Source organism: Trichosurus vulpecula, chromosome 3 (genome assembly GCF_011100635.1).
Source record: "Trichosurus vulpecula isolate mTriVul1 chromosome 3, mTriVul1.pri, whole genome shotgun sequence".
NCBI classification, from domain to species: Eukaryota; Metazoa; Chordata; class Mammalia; order Diprotodontia; family Phalangeridae; genus Trichosurus; species Trichosurus vulpecula.
In genome coordinates, this window is record NC_050575.1 from 82,742,841 (window position 1) to 82,768,008 (window position 25,168).

General features: G+C 36.0%; 1 protein-coding gene across 2 annotated transcripts; it reads left to right on the top strand.

Annotated features, from left to right (window-relative positions):
• Positions 1-41: 41 nt before the first annotated feature.
• Positions 42-23,534, top strand: SPDL1 (spindle apparatus coiled-coil protein 1). 2 transcript variants are annotated; one of them, XM_036751279.1, is made up of 11 exons: positions 42-214; positions 2,052-2,228; positions 4,744-4,938; positions 6,944-7,093; positions 7,181-7,279; positions 7,356-7,466; positions 8,596-8,736; positions 9,092-9,195; positions 9,807-9,994; positions 19,652-19,985; positions 22,624-23,534. In XM_036751279.1, the coding sequence occupies exons 1-11, from the start codon at positions 56-58 to the stop codon at positions 22,769-22,771; spliced, it is 1,806 nt and encodes a 601-aa protein (XP_036607174.1). In that variant the 5' UTR covers positions 42-55; the 3' UTR covers positions 22,772-23,534. The 2 variants fall into 2 exon arrangements, with proteins under 2 accessions (XP_036607174.1, XP_036607173.1); XM_036751278.1 differs by lacking the exon at positions 22,624-23,534 and having other exon boundaries at positions 19,652-20,190.
• Positions 23,535-25,168: the final 1,634 nt, after the last annotated feature.

Here is a 25,168-nt window from a genome sequence, read left to right on the forward strand (position 1 = left end):
GCTCTAACTTTTTGTATTTGTTTTTTTCCATATAGACTGAAAGCAGAGAAATAAAATGGAGTCTGAGTTAGTCTTGAATCTTCGTCGTCAGCTCAGAGAGGCAGAAGAAGAGCGGATGAAAGCAGCACAGTATGGGTTACTGCTGTTGGAGAGCCAAAATGAGCTGCAGAACCAATTGGATAAAATGAGAAGTGAGATAATGACTGCAACAGAGGTAGGATTCTTCATTTGAACTAGATTGTCTCTGAGCTTCTTTCCAACTGTGAAAGTGTGTGAATTACAAGGAAGACTTTTGCTGGGGCAGATTTTATTTCCTAGTAACGAAATTAATTGTTGGTTTTTCCCTTTAAAGATTAATTTAATCTTTATGATGGGATCATTTCACTTAGGAAAACTCAGAGACAGAAAATTGAAAAATGAGTTTTGAAAAGTGCCTGAATAGGGGGCAGCTAGGTGGCTCAGTGGATAGAGCACAAGCCCTAGAGTTGGGAGGACCTGAATTCAAATATGGCTATGTGACCCTGGGCAAGTCACTTAACCTTGTATTGCCTTGTGAAAAAACAAAACAAAATAACCAAAGTGCCTGCACTTAGGTTGGAAGGAGGAATAAGATTTAGAGTTTTTTACACATGTAGTTTGGTTTTTTACATTGCAAAATCCAGTTTGGTTAAATTATTTTCAGACCGTGCTGTTTAAATAACCCCATTATTTTTGCTCATTTATATGCGTAGCAGTTACTGAGGTTTATTCTTTTTTAAAGGAGAGAGACTTCCTTTACCCCTGTCATTTCGGAAATTAGTCCAGGCATAAAGGGAACATGAGTATACAAGTGAGTGAAGTGAAAAATGGGAATTAAGACAAGATCTTTCTTGATTTCCTATTCTTTTCAATCTCTAACTGTTGGTATTTACCAAAATTAGGTCATTGGCCCTGTGCTGTTCTATTTCTACAGTTTTTTTTTTTTCATTAAACAGGTACTTTCTTACCGTTTTGCCTACTTTCCCTTCTGTGCTCATGCCAATCAATTTTGCGGGGGCGGGGGGAATGGGGTAGACTATTGGTCCTGTGGGGTTTTTTTGGTTTTGGTTTTGTTGTAGATGATCACCATAGAAAATTCTCTAGGAATTCAGATTAGCGGCTGCTCTGTCTGTTAGAGAGTTAGAATTGCTTCGGGCACTGAGAGGTTAAGTGATTTTCCTATTGTGAAACTAGTAATGTGAGAGATGGCTCTTAAATCCAGGTTGTCCTTACTGTGGCTGGCCCTCCAAGTCATGCTGCCTTTCAAATCTTTATCTCTAGCCCAGTCCTTTTACCATCTCTCACATTTTGAATGTCTTAGAACATAACTTCTTATTTACCCAGTTAGGTAGGAGACCTAAGTTCTAGTCCCATTCCTGATTTTAGTTAATGTGTGACCTTAGATAGGTTTTCCTTGGCTTTCATTAGGAAGAAAGGACATTACACTGAGTGATTGTTGAAGACCTTTACAACTCTCACCTCTCACATCACATGAATTGAATTTGAGGGGTCCAAAATGAAATTTATTTGCTTTTCCAGGTCTAAATTGATCATTTTTCCTGTATTTCCTACTTGAGTCAGTGATGCAAACATCTTTTAGTCACAGACTTTATTTTTTCTTGATTTTTTTTTTTTTTGCAAAACACTTTTCTTGCCTTTTTTCTATTCTTATTGTCACTAACCTTATCTGGATTTTCATAGACTCGTAGCTCACCTGTTATGATTATAACTGACATCTTCTATAGAGCTTTACAACTTAGACAACACTTGACATACATTATATTCCATCCTTAAAACAACTTTGGTGAGGTAAATAATGCAAATATAATTTTTAGCCCACAGATGAGAAAATTGAGGCATAGTAAAGTAATTTGTAGAAGAGCGAGAATTTCAACCTAGGTTCTATTTCGACTATAGAAAACTCCCTCCTAATTGGTTTTCCAATTACAGAGCAGTGGTAGGCGAGAAATATATCTATGTGATAACTTAAATTATTTTGACTATATTTGTATTGCAATTGAATCTTTCCCCAGAATTATGAACAGGAAAAATTTACTCTTCAGCGAGAAGTTGAACTTAAAAATCGAATGTTGGAAAGTTTGAACTCTGAATGTGATGCCATTAGACAGCAGCAAAAATTGCAGCTGGATAAACTGGAAGAACAGCTATCAAGGAACCATGGGCAGGAAGTGAATGAACTTAAAAGCAAGGTTCGGGATGTCATTTTTTTTTAAAAAACTTTGATTTGTATCTTATTGTATCACATTCATTTCCAAGTTTATCCCTGTCTCTTCCCATTTGCATCTAGCTATGCCTTCCTTGTCACAAGAATAGAGAAAGGAAGAAAAAAAAGCTCCTCAGCAAAACTAGTCCACCCATCAGCTAACTGACACTCTAGGCAATGTTCCACACCTATTATCTCATACCTCTGTGCATAGAAGGAAGGGAGGTATAAGAGGTACATTCTCTCATCCTTGTCTGGAGGCCAGCTTTGGTCATTATCATTAAATGGTGTTCAGTTTAATTTTTTTTGGTTCTTTTAATTTTTTTAAGTTCTCGTGTATGTTATTTTCCTGTTTCTAACTTCACTCTGCATCAGGTCATACATCTTCATACTTCCCAGAGTTTTTCTTATTCATTGTTTCTTGTGGTGCAATAATATACCGTTATTCATGTGCCACAGTTTGTTTTGCCATTCTCCAATTGAAGGACATCTACTTTGCTTATGGTTTTTGTTACCACAAAAAGTGCTGCTTATGGATGTTTTGATACGCATAGGACCCTTCAGTTATGGACCTCTATGGATGTTTTCATCACTTTTTAACATAGTTCCAAAATACTTTCCAGAATGGTTTGACCAATTTGCAGCTCTGCTATCACTATTAGTGTACTTGTTCCCACAGTGGTCAGAAGAAGCAATACAAGGACACTCTCAAGGTCTCTCTTAAGAACTTTGGAATTGGGGCAGCTAGGTGGCGCAGTGAGTAGAGCGCTGGCCCTGGAGTCAGGAGGACCTCAGTTCAAATCCAGCCTCAGACACTTGACACACCTGTGACCTTGGGCAAGTCACTTAACCCCAATTGCCCTGCCTTCCCCCCTCAAAAAAAAAACCAGAAAGAACTTTGGAATTAATTGTGTGACATGGGAGACACTGGCACAGGACCACTCACGATGGCATGTCCACATCACAGAAGGTGCTGTGCTCTACGAGCAAAGCAGAATTGAAACAGCTCAAAGGGAAACACAGGATGCACAAGTTCAGCGTATCCACCCCAAATGTTCACACAGACTGTTTGTGCCCAACCTGTAGTAGAGCAATCTGAGCTCGTACTGGTCTGATCAGCTACAGTTGGATACACTGAAACTCAAATCTAGCCTAGTGGTGTCATTTTGGTCTTCTTCGAGAATGAAAGACAACAACTACCACCGCCTATCTTTCCATATCTCATCTAACATTGACTTATTTCCATTTTTTTTATCATTTCAAGTTTGCTGGGTGTGAAGGGAAACCTTAAAGAGTTATTTTTATTTATTTCTCATGTCATTTGGGTCAGTCTTTCACATGATTGTTAGTATTTTGCCATTTTTCGTTTGAGAATTGTTTGTTTCCTTTGACTACATGTCTATTGGGGATTGACTCTTGGTATATTTGTATTAGTTCCATATGTGTCTTTGATACCAGACTCTTATCAAGGGGTCTGATTTTTTAAAACAACAACAAAATGCTTAATGTTTATGCATTGTTTGAAGCAAGTAATAGTAAAGCTATAAAGAAGCATATGTCATTTAACATAACACAATCAACATAACATAACTGTTTTTCTCTTGGGGGAGAAATCATCAATGAGTATGTTTGATTGACTCAGCCATTAGTTAGGTTATCCTCTTAACCCTACACTTTGAAGAAGGAATACGTAGCCATTCTGGAAAGCAATTTACCCAAACGTCACTAAACTGTACATACCCTTTGATCCAGTTAAAAACCTCTATTAGGTATTAGGTATCAAGTAAATAGAATATAGACTTATAGGTAAAAAATATCTATAGCAGCTCTTTTTGTAGTGTTAACTGTAAACAAAGGGGATATCCTTCAATTGGGGAGTGGCTGAACATATTATGGTATACAAATGTGTTGGAATGAAGGGGATAGTTTCAGAGAATCCTGGAAAGACTTGTATGAACTGGTACAGAGTGAAATGAGCAGAACCAGGAGAACAATTTATACTATAAACACTATGAAGACAAACTACTTTGAAAGACTTGAGAACTCTTATCAACTCATAGACAACATGATTCCAGAGGAGTCTTGATGGAGCATGCTATTTACCTCTGGATGGAAATGGTAGACTCAGAGTACAGAATGAGACAAGGTTTTTGGGCATAGCCAATGTGGAGATTTGTTTAGCTTGACTGTGCATATTTGATACACGAGTCCCCACCCCCCAATTTGGGAGAGGTAGGAGAGAAAGAAAATAGATTTTTTTGTTAATTGAAAAAAATTAAATTTAAAAAAATATTAAATTATGTCCAGTATATTCTGTTTACTAAAACTTAGAGTTGTGTGATATATTTTGGAAAGATTGCATTCCAAAATTATTACATTAACCTTTAGTTATCTAATATTTAGTTATCTAAAGATAATACTTTCCCCAACTACAAATTCCCACAATTATCTATAGTGACTTGATTACTTTTTACATCAATTGTATTTATATATTTTTTAAGCTGGAAAAGTTGAAAGCTGAGTTAGATGAAGCCCATCTAAGTGAAAAGCAATTGAAACACAAAATAGAACATCAGAAGGAAATCTTGTCTACTAAATCAGAGGAATTGCGGATAATGTCTGAGCGTGTACATGAAACCATGTCTTCAGAAATGCTGAGTCTTCAGATTGAGATAACTGAGTTGGAAAGTGTAAAGGTATGAATTTATAGCATACAATTTCCTGATTCTTTGTTTGAGTTGTCTTTTATACTATGATAGTTCTTTTCTGTCTCTTAAAGTAAATGAGGTAGCTTTCAAGATGAAATGGTTATTGATCTAACTTTTATTAATCTCATTAGAAAATGCTGTATCATCTTTTTGGAGACCTAAGGCATATTTTAACTTTAAGTTTAATGCAGTGCTTATGCCATAGTGACTAGTTCCTCATGAAATACAGAGTTATTTAATACTGGTAGATGATGAATATTATGACAAAGATTACACTCATATTTCAAGTCTAAAATAGTGTTGAAATTGAAAGCTATTACGAATAAAGTTTGCGTGCCTTCAGTCCTACCCTGTGATTTGATTACCAGCAGGAAACCTAAATTTTCAAGGAGACAAAATGCATAAAATGTCTGTAAGTTAACCCACCAACACATGTGCAAGATTTGTATAACTACAGCTATAAAACACTTTGCAGGAATAAAGAGAGACTTCAGTAGTTGGAGAGAGATTCATGGTTGGGGCTGTGCCAATATTACGTTGACTTTGCTACTTAAATTAACTTGTAGAACTAAACAAAATAAAATTCATCTAAAACAAAAGGCCTTAAAATCTCAAGGGTAATACTGAAAACAAGCATAAATAAAGGAGATATAATATTACTAGGCCTCAAATTGTATTAAAAAGTAGCCATCATCAAAACTACTTAGTACAATTTCTGCGGAAAGTTGAAAAGACTTTGATAGACATTAAGTTTAAACCAACATCTTATACTAAAATGGATTCATAAACTAAAATAAGAAATCACACAGCAAAAGTAAATAATAAGATCTGGTACTTCTTACACTTTTAAAAATTCTCTTTAAAAATTTTTAAATTTTATTGTTTTTGCATTTTTTAAACATAACTTTCATTTCTGAACCTATCTTTTCCCCTTTACTCCTTCTCAGTAAGCCATCCCCTATGAAAAAGAATAAAAAAGAAAATAAGTTACTCCAGAACAACCCACATCAGCCAGGTTTGATATATTCCACACTCCTAAGGGGAAAATTCTTAAGCAAGAGAAAGATGATCATAAATAAATCGTTTTTGATTACAAAAAATTAAATTGCTTTTGTGCAAATCATTTTCAAAGATAGAAAAAAAATAGAGTGAAGAAAAATATTTTTATCTTATTTCATTAATAAAATTCTGATAATGTATTGAGGATTGGCAAAAATCTATTAATACTCGGAACCAATCCCAAATAGATAAGTAGTCAAAGGATATGAACAAGCAGTTTTAAAAGAGAATTGAAAAATATAAATGACTATTTGGAAACATACTCCAAATCACTGCTGTAAGAGAAATGTAAATTAAAATAGTATGAGGTTTCACCTCATACCCAGAAAGTTGGAAAGATGATGGATGCTAGGGTAGAACCAAGAGAACCTGGAACACAATGACTACAATAATGTGTAAATGAAAGGATCTCTTTAAAAACATTGGAATCTGAGTAACTGACAGTGCCTCCCAACAGTGGCAGAGAGGAGGGTGATATCTAAGACAGTAGATTGTATTAAATTACCATTGTATCAGATGTTAACTGCCTAGTTATTCTTTGTCAGAAGGGAAGGTCCAATGGGGGGAGGTGAAGTGTTTAATTGGCTCTGACATAATAATAAAAGGCATCAATAAAGCTTGTTCTTTGAAAAAAAGGAAAAACATTCTCAGAGAGAAGGCCACATTGAGTCCAACTCCTTTATTTCACAGATGAGGAGTCTGAAGCTGAAAGACTTTAAGTGACTTATTCAAGGTCACAGAGCTATTAAGTGTCTGAAGTACGGTTGGAATGAGGTCTTCGTGGATCTGAGCCCATGGGTCTATCCACAGGCCTTCATAGCCCCATGTGTTTGTTTTTTTATAAAGAAATGTTACTGGGGTAACCTGAAGAGCAGCTAACTGGAGAGTTCTTTATGAACGTAGCTTTTTAATTTTTTTTTCCATTTTTGAACAGGCCAGTCTTGAAGAAAGAGTGAATGAGCTGCAGTATAGACAAGAGCAACTAGAACTTATTAATAACAAGTTACAGCATCAAGTAGAATGCCTTCAAGGGGAAAAAGAGGACAGAGAGAAAGAAGTTGTTTCGTACTTTAATGCATTAGAGGTATTATATTTCCACTGATCTCCTCTATCTCTAGCTTTTGGTTGGTTTTTGAATTTACAGATATTTAGATTTTCTTCTTTAATTTAGAAAGCTCGTGTAACTAATCAGGATCTACAAACACAATTGGACCATGCATTGCAGCAGGCCTTGGACCCCAACAGTAAAGGCAACTCTCTGTTTGCAGAGGTACTTAAATTTGAGGAACAGACCTTTACATCTTTTCTACTACTAAAGGAAATATTTAAAAAGTGATGTTTTCTAGGTGGAAGACCGAAGGGCAGAAATGGAGCGACAGTTGATCAGTATGAAAGTCAAGTATCAATCTCTTCAAAAACAACACTCATTTAATAGAGAACAGATGCAAAGAATGAAGGTCTGTAGTAATTGTCAAGCATTCATTTGTAATTGTGCATGGTACTGATATAGAGAAATTTAAACAATTGTACTCTCAAGAAAAAGGCCAAAAACTGCAAATCATCATGTAGAAGATGTATATCACACCTCTTCTCTCTCATTCCACCCTCCTCCTTATCCCACTATTGAGGAAATCTCCAACTTCTAAAAGGGTAGCATTCCAAAGTTTTAGCATATTTGAAATAATTTTACATATGGTTGTTGAATGCCTGAAGCCACCTGGCAAGCGTCTATTTAGCCAGTATTGCTTTTGTTCTTCATTTATCATATGTACAGCTCAGTAGGAACTAGTAATGTGTGTGTGTATGTAGGCAGTCATTTACGATGCAACATGTAGGTGTGTACAAGTCTTCATGGCACTTAAGTATTTATGATAAATCAAATTGTACATGTTAAGCTAAAGACTCATGATTAGATGGATAGCAATATACAGGTATATAATCTCCAAACAGCCTGAGATGCCTTGATCCTGTTCTTGTCCAGGGATCTCATCATCCTTAATTGTTGATCAATGACTCTCAAAACTCTTCTTCCTTAAAGTAGTGCTGGCTCCTGGGGCAGAAGAGGAAGAGTAGGAACAGGGGGAAGGTAGTAGGTAAGAACTTGTAGAGGGTGCAGTAGATATTCTTACCAATCTAAACCAACCCATATTATCCCTAGGGTTGGTCAAATCCCATGGATGCTTTTAATTTTTTTTTTTTTGCTAGAATAACTTAGTTTCTGTGTGATAACTCACCCTGAATTGAAATTTTAAAAATTTCTTAAGTTATTGGTGAGCCTTATTTGCTTAAAAAAAGAGCAAAACAGCAGATTGACATGAAAATATTTTGAATTCTTTTGATCTGTTTTCTTTTCCATTTTAAATATGATTTTTGTCTTTTATGCGTATTTTAAAACAAAAGATGTTGGCAGATACATTTTATATTAAACCACGAATATATGGTATGCTACTGTATTCATTTTCACAAATGAACTGAAGCAATGCCATTAGAACAAATATATGTGGAGTATAAGTCCTGGTTATCCAATTCTGTTTTCTGGGTTTTTATTTTTTTATTTAGCTTATGAAAACTATTTCATTTTTCTAGTTACAAATTGCCACACTACTGCAGATGAAAGGGTCACAAACAGAATTTGAGCAGCTGGAACGCTTGCAGGCTATGTTAGAGCAGAAGAATGGTGAAGTAGAAAATCTTTTAGTGAAAATAAAGCAGCTAGAGAAGTTTAAGGTATGTATAACTTTTTAATAGTTTTCTGTAGCTGAAAAATGTTAAGCATTTTGTTGATCTTTAAAATATAAAACTTTAATGCAGAAATTTATTGGCTTGGAATATTTTCACATGGTTTCAACTATTAATTCTACAATAATCTTTTAATCATCAGATGAAATTAATTCAGTTTTAAAATTATTCAGGTTCTTTTACACTTCTAATTTTTCCATGTATCGGTACCATGAAGGAAAAAAAATCAAAATCCCTTTAACATATTTCTATTCAATTTTAGAAACATATTTCTATCCAGTTTTAGAAGTCAGTATTGCACATTATTTGTTGTATATTTTGTGATGATTATGATTCTTTTCAGAATTTGTATGAAAATATGGAATGCAAGCCCTCCAATAACTCATGCACTCCTGAGGATAATACATATTATATTGATTTACTTCAAATGAAGCTTCAAAATTCAAAGTAAGTATTAGAGGCAGGTAGGATGTAGAGAAATAACACTTTTTTTCATTTGTTTTTCTGACAGTGTATTTCATTGCAATTTTTTTCCCTGGTGTTGACAGCTCAAAATTAAGAATGAAAGTTGTAAAAAAAAAAAAAAAAAAAAAAAAAGAAAACAGTAATGTGAACAAAGTAATGGTTTTATTTCTCTACATTCAGTTTTATAAATTCATGTTACAATGAAATACACTTTAATTTTCATGGATAGAATATCAAAAACATCTTTCTAAATTACTTTGTTTTCCTTCATTCTAAATTTCAAGGAATTCACACAGTAAAAATAGATATGACACATGTCCTCCCGTTCACTGAGCCCTGTTTTGATTTTAAGCAATGTTTCTTACTGAGAAATTTTCATGAAGACTATTGCAATTTAGGTTTATTTGACTTCTAATGATGCTTTATTAAGTACCCTATAGAAAAGTAACAGCTGTTTTAATGAGTTAAAGTTAACTATTTTTTTAATGACACATAATTTGATGCTATGTAACATTTGTTATTTTAAAACATTAGTTGCATTCCTTTAAAAACTTAACTTGTTTTAACAGCAATTAGTCATTCTTTTCCCATAGCAAAGAGATTGAAAAGTTTAGAGATGAACTATCCTTACAGCGAATGAAGGCATTATACGAGAGCCAGCGAGTTTTGGAGGTAGAGAGAAAGCTTTTTGCAAATGAAAGGCATCTCCAGCTTTTCCAAAGTGAAAATATGAACCTGAGAGTTAAACTAGATGAACTGAAAATGAAATACGAACCTGAAGGTATGTAAGTCATAAAATTTAAAAGAAAGTGTATACTGACTAGACTTGAAAATACTGATTTTCAACTATAGCCATACTACTGACTGTGTGAACACTTTTACACAAATTAGACTCCATATAGTTGATATGGTTTTGTAGGCTGTGATCAGACGGTAGCTTACTTTAATGTCTTTACACTTTTTTGTTTCTTTTACTCTAGTCTCCCTGTATGGTTATACTTTAGCACTTGCCATTAGAGATTTTATGTGAATTTCTTTTTTTTTTAATTTCATTCTTTTATTTAATATTTTTAGTTTTCAGCATTGATTTTCACAAGACTTTGAATTACAAATTTTCTCCCTATTTCTACCCTCCCCCCCACTCCAAGATGGCATATATTCTGGTTGCCCCGTTCCCCAGTCAGCCCTCCCTTCTGTCATCCTACTCCCTGCCATCCCCTTTTTCCTTACTTTCTTGTAGGGCAAGATAGATTTCTATGCCCCATTGTCTGTATATCTTATTTCCTAGTTGCATGCAAAAGCTTTTTTTTTTTGAACATCTGTTTTTAAAACTTTGAGTTCCAAGTTCTCTCTCCTCTTCCCTCCCCACCCACCCTCCCTAAGAAGGCAAGAAATTCAACATAAGCCACATGTGTATCATTATGTAAAACCCGTCCACAATACTCATGTTGTGAAAGACTAACTATATTTTACTCCTTCCTAACCTATCCCCGCTTTATTAAATTTTCTCCCTTGACCCTGTCCCTTTTCTAAAGTGTTTTTGATTACCTCCTCCCCCTATCTGCCCTTCCTTCTATCCTTCCCCCCTTTTTATCTCCTTCCTCCTTCTTTCCTGTGGGATAAGATAACCAATTGAGTGTGTATGGTATTCCCTCCTTAGGTCAAATTTGATGAGAGCAAGACTCACTCATTCCCCCTCACCTGCCTCCTCTTCCCTTCCTATAGAATTGCTTTTTCTTGCCACTTTTATGCGAGATAATTTACCCCATTCTATCTCTCCCTTTCTCCCTCTCTCAATGTATTCCTCTCTCATCCCTTTATTTGATTTAATTTTTTTAGATATCCTCCCTTCATATTCAACTCACCCTGTGCCCTCTGTCCCTCTATATATGTATATTCCCCTCAGCTACCCTAATACTGAGGTCTCATGAATCATACACATCATCTTTCCATGTAGGAATATAAAAAAAACAGTTCACCTTTAGTAAGTCCCTTATGATTTCTCTTTCTTGTTTACCTTTTCATGCTCCTCTTGATTCTTGTGTTTAAAGTCAAATTTTCTGTTCAGTTCTGGTCCTTTCACTGAGAAAGCTTGAAAGTCCTCTATTTTATTGGAAGTCCATATTTTGCCCCGGAGCATGATACTCAGTTTTGCTGGGTAGGCGATTCTTGGTTTTAATCCTAGATCCGTTGACCTCCGGAATATCATGTTCCAAGGCCTTCAATCCCTTAATGTAGAAAAGCTGCTAGATCTTGTGTTATCCTGATTGTGTTTCCACGATACTCAAACTGTTTCTTTCTGGCTGCTTGAAGTATTTTCTCCTTCATCTGGGAGCTCTGGAATTTGGCGACGATATTCCTAGGAGTTTTCTTTTTGGGATCTTTTCGAGGAGGCGATCTGCGGATTCTTTCAATTTCTATTTTACCCTCTGGCTCTAGAATATGAGGGCAGTTCTCTTTGATACTTTCTTGAAAGATGATATCTAGGCTCTTGTTTTGATCATGACTTTCAGGTAGTCCAATAATTTTTAAATTATCTCTCCTGGATCTATTTTCCAGGTCAGTGGTTTTTCCAAGGAGATATTTCACATTGTCTTCCATTTTTTCATTCCTTTGGTTCTGTTTTATAATATCTTGATTTCTCATAAAGTCACTAGCTTCCACTTGCTCCAGTCTAATTTTTAATGTAGTATTTTCTCCAGTGGTCTTTTGGACCTCCTTTTCCATTTGGCTAATTCTGCCTTTCAAGGCATTCTTCTCCTCATTGGCTTTTTGGAGCTCTTTTGCCATTTGAGTTAGTCTATTTTTTAAGGTGTTATTTTCTTCAGTATTTTTTTGGGTCTCCTTTAGCAAGTCATTGACTTGTTTTTCATGGTTTTCTCTCATCACTCTCATTTTTCTTCCCAATTTTTCCTCTACTTCTCTAACTTGCTTTTCCAAATCCTTTTTGAGCTCTTCCATGGCCTGAGACTAGTTCATGTTTTTCTTGGAGGCTTTTGATGTAGGCTCTTTGACTTTGTTGACTTCTTCTGGCTGTATGTTTTGTTTTTTGTCACCAAGGAAAGATTCCAAAGTCTGAGACTGAATCTGAGTCTATTTTCACTGGCTGGCCATGTTCCCAGCCAACTTACTTGACCCTTGAGTTTTTCGTGGGGGTATGACTGCTTGTAGAGTAGAGTACTTTGTCCCAAGCTTGAGGGGCTGCACAGTTGTTTTCAGAGCTATTTCTACACAGTAAGCTCTGCCACACCAGCGCTACTCCTCCCCAAGAACCGCCAACCTGGACTACACTCAGATCTAAGCTGGCTCTGCACTTCTGCACAGATCCACCACTTAATTCCTCCCAGCAGGTATGCCTGGGGCCAGAAGCAACTGCAGCTGTAGTCCTCAGAGCTGCACCACCTCCGCTGCTTCCGGGGTGGTGGCCAAACCTGAACTCCTTTCACTCTGACCCAACAGCTTTTCCCACTAACCTTCTCTGTTGTCTTTGGTGTTTGTGGGTTGAGAAGTCTGGTAACTACCACAGCTCACTGATTCAGGGCGCTAGGGCCTGTTCCCCCTGCCTCCTGGTCTGGTTGGTTCAGGCATGGCTCATGCTGGGTTCTGCTCCCAGCTCCATGGGATAGACCTTACCCCGTGACAATCTGGGCTGTCCTGGGCTGGAGCCCTGCTTCCCTCTGCTATTTTGTGGGTTCTGCAGTTCTAGAATTTGTTTAGAGCCATTTTTTATAGGTGTTTGGATGGACCTGGCAGGGAGCTCACGCAAGTCCCTGCTTTCCAGCTGCCATCTTGGCTCCACTCTATGTGAATTTCTTGATGATAAATTTATGGTATAGTGGTATGTTGTATTTTTTTTTTAATTTCTTTATTTATTTTTAGTTTACCACATACGGTTCTACATATTTTTGAGTTCCAGTTTTTCTCCCCTCCCACCCCCCTCCCTCCCCAAGACGGCATGGAATCTCATATAACTGTCATGTATAACTTCGCATTGAATTAATTTATGCACTAGTCAAGTCGTGGAGAAGAATTTTGACCAATGGAATGAATCATGAGAAAGAAGAAACAGAACCAAAAAAAAAACCCAAAAACAAAAACAAAAAAGAAGAAAAAAGGCGAGCATTTAGTGCGCCTCGATCTATATTCAAACTTCGCAGTTCTTTCTCTGGATGAAGATAGCATTCTCCATCGTGAGTCCCCTGGAGTTGTCCTTGCCCCTTAGGTTGCTGAGAAAAGCGCAGTATGTCAGGGTTGGTCCTCACGGAATCCATATATCTGTGGCTGTGCACAACGTTCTCCTGGCTCTGCTCCGCTCACTCAGCATTATGTCGTGTAGGTTTTTCCAGGTTGTTATGAAGTCTGCATCATCCCCATTTCTTATGGCACAATAGTATTCCATCACCTTCATATACCACAGCTTGTTCAGCCATTCCCCAATTGATGGGCATCCCTTTGATTTCCAATTCTTAGCTACCACAAAAAGAGCTGCTATTAATATTTTTGTACATATGGGTCCTTTTCCCGCTTGTGTGATTTCTTTGGGATACAACCCTAGAAGTGGTATTGCTGGGTCAAAGGGTATGAACATTTCTATAGCCCTTTGGGCATAGTTCCAAACTGCTCTCCAAAATGGCTGGATCAGCTCACAACTCCACCAGCAATGCAACAATGTTCCAATTTCCCCACATCCTTTCCAGCATGTATCATTTTCCTGTTTTGTTATATTAGCCAATCTGACAGGAGAGATGTGGTATCTAAGAGTTGTTTTGATTTGCATTTCTCTAATCAGTAGTGATCCAGAGCATTTTTTCATATGCCTGTAGATAGCTTTAATTTCTTCCTCTGAAAACTGCCTGTTCATATCCTTTGACCATTTCTCAATTGGGGAATGGCTTATATTCCTATATATTTGGCTCAGCTCCCTGTATATTTTAGAGATGAGGCCTTTATCAGAGATACTAGTTGCAAAGATTTTCTCCCAATTTTCTGCTTCCCTCCTAATTCTTGTTGCATTGGCTTTTTTTGTACAAAAACATTTCAATTTGACATAATCAAAATTATCCATTTTGCATTTTGTAATGCTCTCTATCTCTTGTTGGGTCATGAATTCTTTACTTTTCCACAAATCTGATAAGTAAACTATTCCTTGCTTTCCCAAATTACTTAGAGTATCAATTTTTACTCCTAAATCATGAACCCATTTTGACTTTATTTTGGTATATGGTGTAAGATATTGGTCTATGCCCAGTTTTTGCCCTACCATTTTCCAATTTTCCGAACAGTTTTTGTGAAATAGTGAATTATTAGCCCAGAAGCTGGCCTCTTTGGGTTTATCAAAGAGTAGATTGCTAAACTTGTTGATTTCACCTACTTGTGTACCTATCCTATTCCACTGATCCACACCTCTGTTTCTTAACCAGTACCAGGCAGTTTTGATGACTGCTGCTGTGTAGTACAGTTTAATATCTGGTGTGGCTAAGCCACCATCTCTAGCATGTCTTTTCATTAATATCCTAGATACTCTAGACCTCTTGTTTTTCCAAATGAATTTTGTTATTATTTTGTCCAGCTCAGTAAAAAAATTTTTTGGTAGTTCGATTGGTATGGCACTGAATAGATAGATTAATTTAGGTAAAATTGTCATTTTTATTATATTAGCTCGGCCTAACCATGAGCAACTGATATTTCTCCATTTATTTAGATCTGATTTTATTCGTGTGAAAAGTGTTTCATAGTTATGTTTATATAGGCCCTGGGTTTGTCTTGGCAAATAGACTCCCAAATATTTTATAGTGCCTTCAGTAACTTTGAATGGAATTTCTCTTTCTATCTCTTGCTGTTGGGCTTTGTCAGTAATGTATAGGAATGCTGAGGATTTATGTGGGTTTATTTTATATCCTGCAACTTTGCTAAAGTTGTTTATTATTTCAAGTAGTTTTTTACTTGATTCTCTAGATAAATCATCATATCATCTGCAAACAGTGATAATTTAGTTTCTTCTTTTCCTATTCTAATTCCTTCAATTTCTTTTTCTTCTCTTATTGCTACAGCTAATGTTTCTAGTACCAAATTGAATAATAGGGGTGATAATGGACATCCTTGTTTCACCCCTGATCTTATTGGGAATGCATCTAGTTTATCCCCATTACAAATAATGCTTGTCGATGGTTTTAGGTAGATGCTATTTATAATTTTGAGGAAGGTTCCACTTATTCCTATGCTTTCTAGTGTTTTTAATAGGAATGGGTGTTGTACTTTGTCAAAGGCTTTTTCTGCGTCTATTGAGATGATCATATGGTTTCTGCTAGTTTTGTTGTTGATATGGTCAATTATGCTAATAGTTTTCCTAATATTGAACCAGCCTTGCATTCCTGGAATAAATCCTACCTGGTCATAGTGTATTATTCTCGTAATGACTTGCTGCAATCTTTTTGCTAATATTTTATTTAAAATTTTTGCATCAATATTCATTAGAGAAATTGGTCTATAATTTTCTTTCTCTGTTTTAACTCTACCTGGTTTGGGTATTAGTACCATATTTGTGTCATAAAAAGAATTTGGTAGGACTCCTTCTTCACCTATTTTCCCAAATAGTCTACAAAGTATTGGAATTAGTTGTTCTTTAAATGTTTGATAGAATTCACATGTAAAACCATCTGGCCCTGGAGATTTTTTCCTAGGGAGTTCGTTGATGGCCTGCTCAATTTCTTTTTCTGATATGGGGTCATTAAGAAATTTCACTTCCTTCTCTGTTAGCTTGGGCAGTTTATGTTTTTGTAGATATTCATCCATATCTCTAAGGTTGTCAAATTTATGGGCATACAGTTGGGCAAAATAATTCCTAATTATTGTTTTGATTTCCTCTTCATTAGAGGTGACCTCACCCTTTTCATTTTTGATACTAGTAATTTGATTTTCTTCTTTCTTTTTTTTAATCAAATTGGCCAAAGGTTTATCAATTTTATTGGTTTTTTCATAAAACCAGCTCTTTGTTTTATTTATTAATTCAATAGTTTTCTTGGTTTCAATTTTATTAATCTCTCCTTTGATTTTCAGTATTTCTAATTTGGTATTTAATTGGGGGTTTTCATTTTGCTCTTTTTCTAGCTTTTTCAGCTGTATGCCCAGATCATTGATCTCCTCTTTCCCTATTTTATTCATGTAGGCATTTAGAGATATAAAACTTCCCCTAAGAACTGCTTTTGCTGCATCCCATAAGTTTTGGTATGTTGTTTCATTATTGTCATTCTCTTGAATGAAATTATTAATTGTTTCTCTGATTTGTTCTTTGGCCCACTCATTCTTTAGAATTAAATTATTTAGTTTCCAATTAGTTTTTAGCTTATTTTTCCATGGTACTTTATTAAAAATGATTCTTATTGCATCATGATCTGAAAAGGATGCATTGACTACTTCTGCTTTTCTGCACTGGATTGTGAGGTTTTTATGCCCTAGTACATGATCAGTTTTTGAGTATGTGCCATGTACTTTTGAGAAGAAAGTATATTCCTTTTTATCCCCATTCAGTTTTCTCCAGAGGTCTATCATATGTGCCTTTTCTAAAATTCTGTTTACCTCCTTAACTTTTTTCTTATTTATTTTGAGGTTAGATTTATCAAGTTCAGAAAGGGGGAGGTTGAGGTCTTCCAATATTATAGTTTTGCTTTCTATTTCTTCCTGTAACTCCCTTAACCTCTCCTCTAAGAATTTGTATGCCTTACCACTTGGTGCATATATGTTAAGCAATGATATTGCTTCCTTGTTTATGGTGCCTTTTAGCAGGATATAATGTCCTTCCTTATCTCTTTTAATTAGATCTATCTTTACTTTTGCTTTGTCTGAGATTAGGATTGCTACACCTGCTTTTTTTACTTTAGCTGAGGCACAATGTATTTTACTCCAGCCTTTTACCTTAACCCTATGTGTATCCCCCTGTTTCAGATGCGTTTCTTGTAAACAGCATATTGTAGGATTATGGTTTTTAATCCATTCTTCTATCTGCTTCTGTTTTGTGAGAATGTTCATCCCCTGCATGTTCAGGGTTATGATTTCTATCTGTGTCTTTTTCTCCATCCTAATTCCCCCTGTTTATGCTTTTATTTCTCCCTTTCCCCTTCTCCTCCTCAACAAAGTTTTGCTTTTGACTGCCGCTTTCCTCAGTTAACCCTCCCTCTTTATTCCCCTCCCTTGTTTTACCGTTACCCACTTGCTACTTCTCCTCTCCCTTCTGCCCACCCCCCTCCCTTTTTCCCCCCTTACCCTCCCACTTCCCGTAGGACAAGTTAGATTTCTAAACTTATCAGAGTATGTTATTCCCTTCTTGAACTAGATCAGATGACAGTAAAGCTCAAATACTGCTCTTCTCCCTCCCTTCTTTCCCTCTACTATAATATGTTTTTGTGCCACTTCCTTTGGTGTAATTTACCCTTTTTTTTTTTAAATCTATAGTGAAGAAGCTTGGGATTAATTCTATTTCTTTAAATCTTTGAATTATATTCAAGTTTTTCCAAAGATTTTCATTATTTCCAAAAAGCATTTTCCTTTAAAAAGTCATGCTATATTGCTTTTCAAGTTCACACAAATTGTATATTTATTTAAAAACAAAATAGCTCTTTCTTCTGATATGTCAGCTTCTTTGTTCTGCCTGTAACCTTAATAGGCGGCTCACCAGGTATACTAGAAGCTTTCTTCAAGATCTCTTGACGTTGTGTAGCTACCTGTGACATATATGGCTGTTTATTGAATATCCCTCACTCTGTGACTGGCCTATTTCTCTTTCCAACCATACGTATCTGATATGTTTTTGCCACTTTTGTACAGTTCTTCACTGGTAAATCTGATGTCCTCTTGATGCTTACCATGCATACATCTTTTCCCTCCCTTTTGATATGCTTCAGTTTTAATCATTTGAAGATGTGACATTCCTTGACTGGCAGTTAGGTTGCATCATAGCCAGAAAGTTATCAAATGTTAGCAGTTGAAACAGATCTAAAAGATCAGAATTTAAAGCCATGGAAAAAGGTAACAAGATGATAAAGTATTTTTCAGACTCTGCCCTCTATAAAGGTGAATTGTGATGTTTGTGAGTCTTTGAGGGTAGAAGTTATGTCATGCTTATCTTTGTATCTCCCCATTGCCTAGTTCAGAGCTTAACGCACAGTAGGTTTTTAATAAGCCTACATTGACAATGAGAATATTAAAAAAGCATTCATAAGGACAGACTGTTCACCTTTTATATAATGTAAAATATATGTCTAAGATTCTTATTAATAATTGGTGAGTTCATAAGAAAGATTTGAGTAAACCTGACTGATATGAATTTAAAAAGTAAAACCATTTAGGAACAGCTAAAAGGAGTAACTATTTTATACAAATGAGGTGCAACAGGAAGAAAGGATACAGAGGAATTAAATGTAGGAGGGCTGGTGGTTCTGGTAACCTACTTTCATTGGGAATGGGTTCAAGAGGGAACAATACATATATATTTAGAAGAGTATAAAAGTCTTCTAAATTTGGAAGAAATAAAATGGTAGGGGCATAGAGGGAGGGATTTTTATTTTTTTTTATTTTTTGGAGGGGGGAAGGCAGGGAAATTAGGGTTAAATTATTTGCTCAAGGTCATACAGCTAGTATATGTGTCAAGTGTCTGAGGCTGGAATTGAACTCAGGTCCTCCTGACTCCAGGGCCAGTACTGTACTCCCTGCACCACCTAGCTGCCCCAAGGGAGGGATTTTTAGAGGGGAGAATGAGGGAATAGGTAAAAGGAAGGGTATAGAAGGGTATTTACATCTATGCGAATGGGAGGATAAGGGAGGGATCCTTGGAGGGGGGGGGTAGACAAGTACTAGCAGGGCAAGGTAGCAGGTAGAAGTAAAGTAGAGGAGTCAGGAGGGATAGGAAACAAGAGATATGCACTAGCATATAAACAAAGATCAGGAGTAGAGTATGTTTGGGAAAGTCTGTGTCTACATAAGTATCTATATATATGTATGTATATATTTATAACTATGGAGAAATATCTAAACTATATTGTAGCCTTCGGGGGGGGGGGAGTGAGGGGAGGGAAAAAAAGAACAAAGTAAAAGTGCACAGCAGAGAACAAAAGAAAACTCACAAGGAAGCAAAGATGGACAGTTCTCAACACAGCATGTATTTATCATATTGGCTTTCTTGAAATGAAAATTTATTGTTACATATTTTGAATCCCCTCTTATGTTCTGCTATGCCCATAATGTGCTTTTATTCCCCTTTCTTACTTTGTATTTAAGTTTCAATATTTAAGTTTATGATATGTTTTTGTTTATTTTCTCTATTCTGTGTTTGTGTTCTGACCCTTGAGTCTAAAATAAAATTAAAAAATTAATATTGCACATTAGTGGCATCTGCCATTTTTTAAAGCTTATTATTTTAACCTGTTTGAAATCTTTTTCTTCTCAGAACCAGTTGAAATACCTGTACGTAAAGGAAAGTGTGAGAAGTTGCCTCTGGATATACCTCTTTCTAAAGATGAAGCTGCTGCTAGCACTGTCCTAAAAGACCCTTCTGATTTAACCTCTGACAGTGAGACCAACTCCTGTGCCAGTAATTTAGGAGGGGAAAACCAAATCCCATCAGAGAATTCTGGGAATTTAGCTGTGACTCTGTCTCTTCCCCAAACCTCACCTTTGGATAAACAACCTCCGAAGGAAAAGAAGTGTGTGAAAATCATTGGCATTCCATCTAGCCCAAAAGCTTTATGTGAAAGAAATGTCAACGCTGCTAATCCTTCCAGGTCAGTGGCCTCTCTAGTGTCTCCTCAAGGCGGTGGGCAGGCACCTTCGTCTGTTTTCTTTCACTGCATGACCTGTACTCTTCGTTTCTTTGTCTGTTTTCTTAGTATTGCATGCAGCTTGATCCTTCAGCTTCACCTGCTTCTCTTCAACTTTCCCAAAACTCTAAAAAAGACTAAAATGATCTCAGGTAGAAAAGACTCATAAGCAGTGGAGCTCTGCTCTCATATATTTAGAATTGCTTTTTTCATGTAACAAGATTATTTTGTCTTTAAAGCAGAAACATCACAGTAAATTTACTAACATGTTCTTTGATTAAATATGCTACTTTTCCTAGTTCAGTAGTAGTCATGAGAGGAAATTTCATCTGTCTTCTTTCTAAAAGAGAATGTCCTAAGAAACCAGGAGAAAATTGTTTTAACCTTTGATTTGATCCTGAATAAGTTGTCAGTTTTTGAAGCTAAAGAGCCTTGAAGAATATGCTTTGATAGACATGTATTCTGATTCTACCAATCAAAGCTAATCCGTTTTAGTTTTATCATTTAAACTTGTCCCTGTAAAGCATTAGGCTGTACTCGATTAAATGTTGGGTGTTACCTAGGTACACAGCATATCTGTGAAGAAAATGTCTTTTTAAGGGCCTAGTTAGCTTAAGAGGCAAAAAGAGATTGGCTTTGGATGAAGGAGTTCCTGAAAAGAAGTAAGGACAAGTTAGTGGAAGGGGTTCGTAGCATAAAATAGTAAAGTAAGAAAGTTTGGATGATTGAGCCTGTGTGAGTAGAGAAGAATGGAAAGTATCAAAGGAAACTGTCCAGCAGAGATCATTGACTTCTATAGTGTGGTGTGAAGTTAGGGTCTCTCCAAGGCTGGACCAAGGTGTAAGCCAGAAGAAAAAGTATAGATAAAATGGTTGGAAACTGAGAGAAGAAGAAAAAGGGACCATGGAAGGAGTAGAGAAGGGAGAACAGGTAAATAATAATGAGGGAATGGTAGAGTTGACTTAGTTGTTACAGGGTTGCCTATTCAGGAATTTTAAGGTACTACTGTCCTAGGTGAGTGAGGAAGACAAAGAGACTGATCCAAACACTAGGGAAGAGAAGATAAAAATTAGGCTCTCTTTGGCTTCAGTAAAAACACCTAAAGTTATTTATATATTTATTTTGCCCATGAAATTGGTTTAATGTTAAAAGATAGAAAATGGGACATAAACTTAGCAATTTTGAAACACATGACCAATGCTTCATAGTCCCGCAACTGTGTAATCTCAGTGTTGTAACTTTTATATTAGCATGTCTCTTATTACAACATTTGCAAGGTGAAGTGTTCTAATATTAATTCCTTTCTCTGAATGTTTCACAAAGCATGTACAAGTTGCTTTACTGGCATTGTTACCCATAAGGTACATAATTTGTAACTTTGACAATTTCCAAGCCAGAATTTTAAGAAACACTATCTGAGGCTTCACGTTCTAGATATTGCTAAAGTCAAATCATCAAATTATGTTAAACTTTTCTATGTCTGTGCTTCATTGTATCATAAGTATGCTTGGTTTTTGTATGTTTGTGTGGAGGTCTCTTAGAATTGAATAATGCAATCTTTGCTGCTTTTCCTCATTGCTTTTTTGTCAGTCCTTTATGAGTTTGGTAAATTTATTTAAGCAAATAACTACTTAATGTTAGATGGGCTGCATATTTATGTAGCACACTAACATTTTCCAAGTTGACAAAAACTCCAAAATACTACCATTTGGGGGACCACTTGCCCAATTAGGACATTCTCAAGTCTTTCAAAGTGATTATTATACTTAACAGGATAGTAAACAATTTCAATGCATTTTAAATCAAGATAACATTTGGGTTTATTTGATATTTCCTGTCTTGCATGCTTTGACTCATAAAATTGACAAGCTTGTTAAAAAGAATCAATATGGTGGTAATGGTGTTCATAATCTACAAATTCTAGAATCCACTAATCACGGCTTTCTTTGCATGTGTATATAATTGTCAAATGCTTGTGTATGTATACTCAGTGCTATTCTTTGGTCACATAGCACAGAGGTTTAGCATTTCTGTGTCATTCTTGGCTTTTATGTTTAGTGAATAGGCATTCAAATCTCTTCCGCAAAGAGTGTTGATTGTAAATATCTTTATCATTAAGATATTTTCTTTTTTTGTTGTTGTTCTTTACAGCTGTATTATCAGACTTGTTCATGGCTGATAAATTATTAATTTATAAAAAGGAAGTTATGCAGGATTTGAAATCAGAGGACCTGGGTTTGAATCCTGACTTACTACCCAATGGTTTTGTGACCTAGATAAATCACTTAACCTGTTAGGGCCTCCTTTCCTAGTTAGTTGATTGAACTGAATAACTTCTAAAGAGAAGTTTCAGCTCTCTATCTAGGATGATATCTAAAATAAAAAAGCTAGTAACCTTTTAAATGAGAAGTATAACTGTGAAAATGTTCCCCTAAATGAAACAATGACCGGACCTTTTTAATGGTCTGAGAATACTCCTTGTTTTTTATTTGTGAGGGGGTATGTCAGTTGAGTCACTGCAGTCCTTTACAGTAGAATTTTTATTTCGAACTTTCTTTTCATAAATAATTGGAATTTAGAATGGATGCTTTGCTGCCTGTAGGTCATTAACTCCTGAATCGAAGTTCCAGACAGAAGCTAAAGAGGGGAAGGAAACTGCAAGCAAACCCGAGAGAAAAACTTTTAAGAAAACATACACTACCCTTTATGTGTCTTCCAAACCAACTCAGGCACAGTGTCCTCAACAATAAAGTTGTTTGCTTGGGAATAATAAAGTACAATTTGCAGCCTCCCCCAAAAAAAGGCTGAACACGACCTTCGATTGTAAGATTATTTATGATAAGCATCAGTTTGTGGATGGAAATATGACTTATTGTACCATTACTTTATTTATACTTCTGTGACAAAATAGTCCATAATTACTTTTGGCTTTTGGACCTTGACCCTATTAATTCCATAAGTGCTTCTAGGTATTCCAAAAGTTTTAATGATGTTTTAAGGTTTAGTAACTTAAAACTGCACTAAAACTTTGGGACACTCAGTACTTCAAAGACTTGTTGTAATTGTTATAACTTAAGCTGCCATAATAACACAAAGTATTGATGAATGTGCATATGTATAGTTCCAGTTTTGTGTATTTTTTTATTGAAGTAAAAGGGTACTTCAGGTATATTAGAAAAGAGAAATAAAGGCTTCTTTTTGTTGTTGTTTGTGAAATTAGTATGGGCAGCATGCTGAAAGATGGGAACCCTTTATAAAGAAAGTAATTTCCATTTTTGCAATAACTTATGTTTTAAATTCATACATGTTTACATTACATTTTTCAAATGCATTTCAAATAGATGCTTTTGAAATCTGTAAAGTGTGCTAATATGTGGGGAATTTTTTTTATTTCCTTCCTTTTTAAACAGTATGGACTAGATATTAATGATGTAAAAAAATCACGGAATTTTTATATTACCTAATATTATGATTCTGATTTTACTAAATACAAAAAAAACCTATGAAATTATCAATCTAGTGTGCAACTTATTTTTGTGTGTGCTTTTTTTTGGAAGTCACCCTATTTAGAGAACCTACCAACTAAAATTCACCTTGTAACAATGACTACATTTCCCTCACTCTCTACCTCTGAACAAATGAGAAATGTTAATCTGAGTATAGAGAGGATCAAAGATACAGCCTGAGAAGCTCATTAATTGTCAAGGCCTATAGGTTTCATTAAGTCATTTTGATTAATAAGCAAGTGTCCATTATGTGCAAAGCACTATGATAGGCATTGGAGTGGATTAAAAAGATTAGGTAAGTAGTTTGTAAACAAGGTTTTAATTTATGAGGAGAAGTAAACTATGTAAATAAAGTAGTGCATGAGAACTGTATATGGAAGATTCAAAATACCATGAGAGTGTAGGAGGACAAATCACTTCTGACTGGGCTTTTGGTGGAAGGGTCTTTAACAAAATCACAAAATCTCTGAGTTAGAATGGCCCTCAGAATTTCCTTATGTAAGTACCTTTTTATCAACCCTCTTTCTGGACCTCTTGGATTACTCTGTCATCCTGGATGATCTTCCCTCTTAGGGTTTTCATGACAATGCTCTCTAGGTCTTCCTGACCTCCCTGTCTCGGTCTCCTTTACTGGGGCAAGTCCAGTGAAGTTAACAAGCATTTATCAAGCCCCTACTATGTTCCAGGTACAATCCTAAGTGCTAGGGATACAAAGAAAGGCCAAAAAAAAAATTCTGCCCCTAAGGAGTTTATAGTGGAGGAGACAATGTATAAACCAGATAGGTAGGTAGATAGACACATAGGTGGATATAGATGGATGTTATATACATATGATAAATTGAAGATAATTCCATAAGGAAGGCACTAGCATTAAGGGGAAAATTGGGAAATGTTTCTTGCAGAAAGTGGAATTTTGGCTGAGACTTGAAGCCAGGAGATGAAGGTGAGGAGGGAGAGCATTCCAGGTATAGAGGATGCCCAGTGAAAGTGCTGAGCTGGGAGATAGAATGTTCTGTGTGAAGAGCAGCAAGGCCAGTGTCAGCTAAATCAACGAGTTTGTGTAGAGGAGTAACGGGAAAGAAGACTGGAAAGGTAGGAAGGGAGTGCATTATGAAGGGCCTTAAACAAGATTTTATGTTTGATTCTGGAAAAGATAGGGAGCTGTAGGAGTTTACAGAACAGGGGTGTAGGTGAAGTGGTAAGACCTGTGCTTTAGAAAAATCATTTTGATAGCCGGGTACTAGAGTGGAGAGAGATGAGAACAAGGAGAAGGTTATTGAAATAGTCCAGACACGAGATGAGGGCCTGCACGAGAGTGGTTACAGTATTAGAGGAAAGGAGGAGGAATACATGAAAAATGTTGAGAAGGTAAAATCAACAGGACTAGGCAACAGATTGGAAATGGGGTGAGAAAGAGCGAACAGTTTAGGATGCTAGCTCTTGAGCCTTTGTGAATGGGAGAGTGGTAGAGTCCTTGACGGTAAAAGGGAAATTAGGAAGTGAGGAGCATCTTGGAAGGAAAATAAGGAGTCCTTTTGGACATAGTTTAAATTGTCAATGGAACATCCAGTTAAGAGATGTGCCATTGGTAGGAAATCTAAGACCAGAGGTCAAGGGAGAGATTAGGGCTGGATAAAAAGA